A 9,346-nucleotide genomic window follows, 5' to 3' on the forward strand; every position below is an offset into this window, starting at 1 on the left:
AGAGGTACCCTAGAGACTTGGTCTGCCGTGGAGTTGCGAAGGAGTTCCTGCTGCTGCAGAACCGTCTCCTTAAGGCGTGCTTTTGCAAGGGGGGACGCAAGAGACAGCCTAGAGTCCATCTGTAGCGACTCCGAGAGTTTTTCGTCTGTCAGTCCGGCGACGAACCGGTCTCTGATGAGTTGTTGCTTCGCCAAAATCGCAGCGGTCTGCTAAGACATGCAACGCCGTCATGAACTGGTCTACTGACTCACCGGGCATTTGATGTCGCTTGTGAAAGCAAGCGCTCTCGTACACGACGTTGACCTCTTTTATGGAATATGTGTCGAACTTCTTCTTGACGACGTCGAACTTCTTCGAGTCCTCGTCTGAGAGACCGAACGTGGCAAAAATATCCCGAGCTTGCCGTCCCATAGAGTGGAGAAGCGTTCGTACCTGTGCTTCTTCTGAGCGTTATCCCGAGCTTGCCGTCCCATAGAGTAGAGAACCGTTCGTACCTGTGCTTCTTATGAGCGTTCGTCGAGGCCCGATGCAACACGATAGTCATCGAAATGCTGAATCCATGCCGGCCACTCCGATGTATTGTCGAAGTCCAGCGGTGGTGGCTGTTGAAGGCCCGGAGCTGTGATAATTTTGGCTCTGTCCATCACTCTATGTTTTTTTTTGCTTATCTCTCAGGTTCCAGCTTATACTTCTGACACCATGTCGTAGCGGCGTCCGGCCGCTATCGGGGTGAGCGTTCCAACCGAGCGGAGACGCACAGAGAAGAAGCGAGGTCCGTGTCAAAGCCCAGAGCGAAAGACGCCCGTCTGTTTATTGCAGCCAAATATATACAGGCAATGACGTCACGGTTCTCACGTGACTCGAACGCAGACGCATGTCAGCACACCGCCTTCAGAAGCCTGTGAATATAGTCGCTTAAAACGCGCGCGCTCAAACTTGATGTTTAGATATCAGGTCTGTAAACTATGGTAGAAATTTTGCCTTTTTGAGAAGACTGGGCTCATTTTAAGAATCCCTATCGGTTTGACAACACCCACTTTAACACCCTTTATGCAACGAAGTCGCCGCGCTGCAGTGCAAGAGAGGAGAAACCGCATTTTAGTATCAAACGCTGCAGTCTTGTGCAGATGCTCTCTGGGCTGTCATCTATGACCGCTCTATGTTTGCTTAATATCATAACGAAGAAGAAGAGCAGTGGTCTGAAGCAGTGAGTAAGAAGAAGAAGAAGAAGGAGTGAGTACTGGCCAATCCCCCCACGTGGGTATGTGCCATTATAAGAGGTGAAGACGAAGAAGAAGAAGGCCGTGATAGTCGGGCGAACGAAGTACTTATCTAATGCTGCAACACACCGGTGGGTTGGCCCCTGCTCAATCATTCCAACCTACTGCGACAGTGCTGTGAGTGCAGGGTTAGGTGTACGCTTTTTTCTGGTTAGCGGGGCGGCTTCGAGTTTCTCTGGCTCTTAAGTGGTTTGGCACAAACTGGATTTATATTTCCAGTCGAGCTAGTGACAGTGGGAAGTAGCGAAAAAAACGGACTCTAGGCATTCAAGTGCAGAGGACGGCCGCGGTTAGCTGCCGTCTAGAAATGGAGTTGAAGAGAGTGTTTCATATTAGAATCGGAGTGATGTGGCTAATCTGTAGCGTGCACTTGCTACGATGTATTTTCGCAGCATCATATGTAATCATGTGTGTATGGGCATTTCACATCCTAAGGCTCACTCGTTATGGAGCGTTTAATTACTGAAAAGGTAATCTCTCTACGGCCATTCCTCGCTTTTTCCTCAAGAGGTAATTCATGACTTCCTGCACCCCAGTGTTCGTGTAGGTTTTCTGTCGCGCTGGAGGATGGGGGGCTTCATGTTGCTTCGAGGTCAGTTTGTGCTGGACTTTAACGCCGCTCACTTCTGGTAGAGGGCTCATTACGGTCGACATATTGCAATCTGTCTTGCACTTTCTGAAGTAATTCTGTGCATTGGCGCAAAGCGCTAGAGCTGAAAAAACATGTTCAAGGTGTCAAACTCAAATTCTCCAACCACCGCGGTGACTCAGAGAATATGGCGGTCGACTTACAAGGACTTCTGCTTATGGCGGCCTACCGCCACGGCGGGATTGATCCCGAAAGACGCGGGTTCGATTTCGGCCGCGTCAGTCGAATTTCGATGGAGGCGAAATTCTAGAGGCCGGTGTTCTGTGCGATGTTAGTGCACGTTAAAGAACCCCAGGTGGACGAAATTTCTACAGACCTTCACTACAGCGTTTCTCGTAGCCTGAGTTACTTTGGGGCGTTAATCCCCCATAAACCACATACCGATATAAACCGCCCTAAATACTCTTTGCTTGAATGATCATCTGGCTTAGCGTACTCTCAGCCGCAAACGGTAGCGGGTTCTGCGATGCGTGGCCAAGCGAAGCAAAACTGCGTTGCTGCGTCATCTGCCGTCCCAGGGCGTGGTGTCGAGGCTCAATGACGGTAACACCACACCAGGCGTGCCATGAGCCTGGTCACCACCCTCTGTGGCGGCAGAGGGCGCAGCAATGCGATTTTGCATGCAATTTTGCTTCACTTCACAAGGCATTGCTGATCCCACTAACTTTTGACGCAGACAGTAGCCATTTGTGCAGACGATCAGACAAAAACGTTTCCTGAGACTAGCAGTGCATACTAGGCGATCACGTGTAATCAGCTATGCACTGGAACCTAAAATGTATTAGCAGGCTTTTAAAATCCTTGCAGTGCCACCGGAAACAGTGTACATTTAAAATGTCGATTGTCAAGAATAGACGACATCGGATGCACTTCGAATATTATGCCAGCCCGTCTGTGCAAACGATTTTTGCCATAATAGGATCTTTTTTTCAAATTATGAATGAATATGGTTGTAGCTTCACATGAATTGTTTTAGCAAGCAGTCGCACATCTCTGCATGATAACCATACCTTCTGCGGAATAAGGAAAAGTTTTCATGTTAAACCTAGTGCAGTAACATTAGCTGCAGGAGATTAAAAGAATATTCCTGCCTGTGACAAAAAACTACCTGTGGACATCTAAAATATTTATTGTGGCATGTTCTCTTGATGGTATCATGTGAAAAATCATTGCCTTGTAGCATAGACAGGAGGGACTGATCGGCATTTATTGCGGACACTTTTTAGAATGAATAGCCTTTGTCTCCCGAGTTACAAGGAGCATTCATTGTAATACAGGGTTTGCAAGATATACGCCGCTCTGCAATTTCACAGCAACCTAATATATTAGCTGACCCCTTGCATATTTTGGGTTGAATATTGAAGATTGCTTCTGAAGAAAGACAATGGCAAAATACCTGTCTCACATATATTGATAGACACCCGAACCGCGCCGTAAGAGGAGGGATAAAGGAGCTAGTGAAAAGGAATAGAAGAAAGAAGTGCTGTACCGGCGGTCTCCGGAATAACTTCGACCACTTGGGGATATTTAGCGTGTATTGACAACGCACAGCACACGGGCGCTTTGTTTTTCATTTCGCCACCATCTCATAAATTTGCGGACGTCCATTACTGCTCGTCTTCTTAGCTTGTTTTAATAGGCGGGCATTGGAGGCCCCATCGCGAAGAAAACCGGGAGTTCGTCGCATATGTTGATGTCTTCATTGGTGAGACCCCTTTTGAATAATTAAATAAAAGCCTCCCACGTTAATATACACGAGTGGGAGTAAATCCTGCACCTGCGCGAAGAGAACAGCTTAGCTGGCCGCTGCTTTGCACCACTCCCCTGTCGCCGCTTTTTAGAAGGGAAGCACTTGTATATTTCTCGGCGGAAGGCGTGGGATGAGTGAAGCCTACCTACTGGCCGGTCACGGGACTCAATTTGCAGCGGCTGGAGCAACAGCTGTTCAAAAATATGGCGGTTGCCCTGAAGTTGGAGCTGTTGTTTTGGCATGCCCAAATATCGCGTCGACCTACCGTAATATGAACTTGAAGTGAACTTCGCTGAATTCGACGAACATTTAATGGTGCGTTGCCTTGCGTGACGCACGGCCAAATATGATTCAGTCCGCTCTTAAACTGACTTTAGCGCGATTTCGCGTCAAGAAAAGCAATCCTATGCGACGTTCACGTGCTTTGATAGTCGCATCAACAGAGCAAAGGAAAGTATCCCAATTCGCTCCCTCGGTCAGTGGAAGCCTCAATCGCACTTTGAGGTACATGGTGGTGATGACACAGAGATGCGCGCTACATGCCTTGGCGTTGATGACGTTGTGGTAGAACCGTGGCACTCTACAATTGGCTGCTGGCGTTCACTGGGTTCATCGGCGTTGGCGTTCTAACTTTGTAAACCCGGTTGATTTTGTGGAAAAGAATGGCTCATAACTGGCTTGCCTATTTGAGTAGTCACCCCAGTCGCGCTTTGAGGTGTGAGCAGTAGGTGTCGACCAACAAAAAACCGGTCTTGCTTACAATATTTCCTGCTTAGTAAAGCTACACTGCCAGCCGTTTTTCTGTTTAGTCAGCCGTAGCCGGAATCTCTCATTGCCCGTGATAAACAGCCAGGCTGTCGCGCTATGCTCACACCGCACTTGCATAGCTGTGTACATAGGGCGCCACAAAACCGTGGTGGATGCCCAGATTTGCGTCTGTAATTCTGCAGGTGTCCTGAGTGGTTCGCATGTGGTTGCACTACTGCTTTGCCTTATGTGATGTGGTAGTTCGGGACACATTGATCGATGACCTTCTACTATGGAGGCTGTGTGCATAGCTGCAGCAAAAGAGAGGATACAGAAACAAAGGAACGATAATCCTAACGCACTGTCATCTCATAACGTTGATTGGGTGACACCATAATGTTTCTTCCTGTCCCTCTCAGAGAAACACAGATCTGCTGTGCACCAAGTACCCCGACGTTTATTATGCTGATTTCGTCTCTCTATAGCAGACTTTTTCTGCAACTTATTGTAGTGAATCGACAAGTGGTTGGCGAAGAAGGAACGAGCTTTATTAGCGGTTAGTAGTTTTATAGCCTCTTGGCTAGTGACGTCACCGGAACCACTGCCGATAACAGATGGCTTGGTCAGTGGGCCTCATAAGATAAGCAAGGCACGTGTCAGTCGCGCATTCGGTTCACAACAATTCTTCCCCCTTAAGGAGCGAAGCGGTCCGGGGGCCGACGCTGCCGTTTTGACCTACGCGGTGCGTCAGCGCCGTCTGTTCCCTGTGCTTCGTTTGTACAGTCTTCGGCTTGCGCGTCTGGCGTCGTTTGACTGTCCGGTTCTGGTTGGGACCCACTATCCCCACTGCCGTGACCTTGAGGCTGCGAGTCCACCGATGCTCTTGCGCTGTCCTCAGCCATTGATGCTTCCGTGGGTGCCTGGGGCTTCACGTCAGCCCCTTCCACACTGGTCCTCCTGGTCTTTAGTTGGTCGAGGTGGCGGCGATGTTGCTCCCCATCTGCTGTCCTTACGGTTGTCATGCGTGAGCCCTCGGTGGACTCTACCACGCCTGGTTGCCATTTGTCGCCCATTCCGTAGTTCTTGAACCAGATTTCCTTGTGCAGCGGTTTTCCGGTGTAGTATTCATCTGCAGAAGGAAAGGGTCGTGATACCACATTGTGTAATAAACAGCGTGGCTGATATCCGAGAAGCATGGAAGCCGGAGTCTTCCCGTTGGGAAGGGGAGTGCGCCGATAATGAGAAAGAATGTGGTCCAGGCGAGATTGCAAACTACCTCGCGTGTTTTTGTTTAACCCGTGCTTCACAGTCCGTACTGCCCTTTCCGCCAGACCGTTAGACTGTGGTTTGTAGGGAGCGGTCCGCATATGACTGATGCCATTGCGCTTCATATATGCCCTGAACTCCTCGCTAGTAAACTGCGGCCCGTTGTCCGTCACAAGGGTCCTCGGCAAGCCGAATCGGCTGAACATAGTCTGCAGTGCTTCAATTGTTTTTCCCGAGCTGGCTGTCTTCTTAGAGTGACCTCGATCCATTTGGTATGAGAATCTACCACAATCATCAGCATGTGACCTTCCACAGGACCTGCAAAATCAACATGAATTCTAGACCACGGCTCCGCTGTTTCTGGCCAAGGCACGGGTTGTCGTGCAGGGGGCATGCTGCCCCATTCTATACACGTTGGACATGCGCTAGCCAGCTTCTCAATGTCTTGATCGAGTCCTGGATACCAGAATACAGAACGGGCCAATCTCTTCATAGCCGCTACTCCTTGATGAGCATCATGCAACATACGCAGCATTGGTAGCCGCGCACTCCTCGGAATTACCGCTCGATGGCCCCAGTACACAATTCCATGACTGGACGTCAGTTCGTCCTTCCTGTGCATGTATGCGCGTAAAGGCTCCTGAGCAGGTTGCAAGTATCGTGGCCAGCCGTTCTTAATGTAATCGCGGACTTGTGCGAGTTGACTATCGTCCGCAGTCATCGTAGCCAGATCGCTCGCCGACAGCGGACCGGAGTCCAAGTGATCGGTTAGAAGGACGTACTCACTAGCGGCCTCTTCTGCAGCCTTAGCGTCATGCGCCTGCCGTACAGGCAAACGGCTGAGGGTGTCCGCCGGAATTAACGCCTTCCCTGGCTTAAACTCTATCTTTTAGTTGTAGGCGCTTAGTAGGAGTGACCAACGCTGAATCCGTGCAGCGGCCATGGCTGGAACGGGCTTAACAGGGCTGAAAAGGCCGAGGAGGGGCCTGTGATCTGTGACGAGCGTGAACTGATTCCCGAGTAGATATTCCCGGACCTTTGTAACACCGAAGACCACAGCCAATGCCTCTCTTTCGATTTGCGCGTAATTCCGCTCAGCCGGTGACAGAGTTCGTGATCGGAACCCGATTGGTAGATCTTGCCCATTTACTCTGTGATATAGCACTGCGCCAACGCCACACGAGGATGCATCGGTTTCCAAGATAAGGGGCTTATTTGGATCGTAATGCACCAAAAACTTTGCCTCTTGTAGCAGCCGCTGGGTTAATCGGAAAGCGTTATCTTGTCTCACTCCCCACTGCCAGCGTGCGTTCTTTCTTAGCAGTACATAAAGCGGCTCCAAAACAGTAGCCAAGTTTCCCAGAAATGCGTGGTAATAGGTTACGAAGCCCAAGAATGCTCGCAGTTCCGCAACCCAGTTTGGCTTCGGCATCTTTGTTATCGCGGCCATGTTGTCTGTCTTAGGTAACAATCCGTCCGCACTTATACGATGTCCCAGAAATTCAACTTCTGGTTGCCTGAACTTACATTTCTGCGGATGCAACTTGACACCGTGCTGCAGGAAACGTTCGAAAACTTGACGCAGCGTCTCCGAGTTCCCTCGGTTCTCCGCGATTACCACATCGCCCAGGTAAACTTGAACGCCCGGAATGCCTTGCAGGATGCCTTCCATACGTCTCTGAAAAATAGCAGGGGCGGAGGCCACACCAAAAGGAAGTCGATTAAAGCAAAACAGGCCTTTCTGAGTGTTTACGACCAAGAGCTTCCTGGTTTCCTCGTCGAGTGGCAACTGATTGTACGCATCTTTCAAGTCGATGGTGCTGAACACTTCACCCCCGTTTAGGTTAGCAAAAATATCCCGTGTTTTTGGCAATGGGTACTGCTCTGTGACACATGCAGCATTCGCGGTCACTTTGAAATCGCCACACAATAGAATGGAGCCATTCTTCTTGATAACGGGAACGAGAGGCGTGGCCCAGTCCGCACTGTCGATAGGTGATAGAATGCCTTCTTTAACAAGCCGGTCTATTTCCTTAGACACTTGCTCTCGCATTGCATATGGCACAGAACGAGCTTTGCAGAATCGCGGCTGCGCATTTTCATGCAACCGCAAATGAACTGCGGGACCACCAATGCGTCCTAGGCCTGGTGTAAACAGCTCACTAAACTCTTCTAACAGCGCGCTAACCGAAGCTTGATGTGGAAAATTCCTCTCACCCGTACTTGCCTCGCCGACAATGCTCAGGACAGCCCTTCCGTTGCGTTCAAATGCGCTGATAACGTCGCGTCCGCACAAGTTCGGACCGTCACACTGCAGCACGGTTAGCTTCGCTTCCAGAGTTTTACCCGAGTACAAGACAGGAAGCCGGAGCTCCCCCTTCACGGGAAGCTTGCCAAGAAAGCAGGACAACTGCAAAGACGTCTCGCGGAGCGCAGGCCAGGCGTGCCGATGCTTGCAGTATGTCCCCCACGTAATTATGGAGACCGGTGAACCGGTGTCTACTTGCATCTTCAGCGGAATTCCACTCCAGTCGAAGGTGCGAACCACGGGCTTGACCAGGTTAACAGACGCAGTGTACACATTTAGCAGACAAAGCTCGCTGTCACTGTCTGAAGGATGCTCTTCGCAATGTGCCACTCCTGGTTGTTGCAGTACACACATCTTCGCTAGATGCCCTTTTCGCCGGCAGCGAAAACACTCCGCCCGGCGAAACTTGCATTTCGCTGCTCTGTGCCCAGTGCTACCGCAGCACGAACAAACAGCACCATCGCTCGGTCTAGGTTAAGTATGCAGGCGAGTCTTCTGGTAATGCGGTGGACCCTGCAGCTTGCTCTTCACAGCGTGAACGTTGCCTTAACCCTTTGTCTTATCCATGTGATCCACGTTGAGGGCTGCCATCTCTGCCGCTAAAGCTGCCTCCTCTGCTTCTTTGAGTGTCAGCGACGATTTTGACAGGAGTGCTCGCTGAACTCCAGCGTCACGCAGGCCGCAAACTAGTCTGTCTCGTAGCATCCTGTCCCTTGACTCACCGAAGTTGCAACCGCAGGCCATCTTCCGAATTGCGACAATGAAGTCCTTCGTTGTTTCGTCAGGACGCTGATACCTGGTGAAGAACTTGTAAGACTCCGCTATTTCATTGCCCTGCGGCGCAAACTGCTCAGTCAGTAGCTCGACCAGCTTCTCGTAGGTAAGCTCTTGAATCTTGGCCGGCGCGCAACGCCCCGTTATTCTGCCGACTGTTGCTGTACTTAAAGCTGCCGTTAGAAGCGCCCGTCGCTTCTTCGAATCATCGATTCCGTAGGCTTCAAAATAGGACTCTAGACGTACTTGGTATGCTTCCCAACTGTCTTCCACTTCGTCGAAACCCGGCGGTCCAACGTTGGCTGCCATGGAGCATTCAGTGCCCGGCGGTGGGCCGCTCGTCGCCACTGTAGTGAATCGACAAGTGGTTGGCGAAGAAGAAGGAACGAGCTTTATTAGCGGTTAGTAGTTTTATTGCCTCTTGGCTAGTGACGTCACCGGGACCACTGCCGATAACAGATGGCTTGGTCGGTGGGCCTCATAAGATAAGCACGGCACGTGTCAGTCGCGCATTCGGTTCACAACACTTATTTATCCTGATTATGTTACCAATAACTCTTTTTCATCGTCTT

At 50.4% G+C, this 9,346-nt stretch overlaps 1 protein-coding gene across 1 annotated transcript; it reads right to left on the reverse strand.

Moving 5' to 3' along the window:
• Positions 1-8,546: 8,546 nt before the first annotated feature.
• Positions 8,547-9,083, reverse strand: LOC149326928 (uncharacterized). Its single transcript, XM_089564725.1, has one exon. The coding sequence runs from the start codon at positions 9,081-9,083 to the stop codon at positions 8,547-8,549; it is 537 nt and encodes a 178-aa protein (XP_089420851.1).
• Between the last annotated feature and the right edge of the window lie 263 nt (positions 9,084-9,346).

Source organism: Amblyomma mixtum, chromosome 10 (assembly GCF_055824585.1).
Source record: "Amblyomma mixtum isolate Tamu chromosome 10, ASM5582458v1, whole genome shotgun sequence".
Classification (NCBI taxonomy): Eukaryota; Metazoa; Arthropoda; class Arachnida; order Ixodida; family Ixodidae; genus Amblyomma; species Amblyomma mixtum.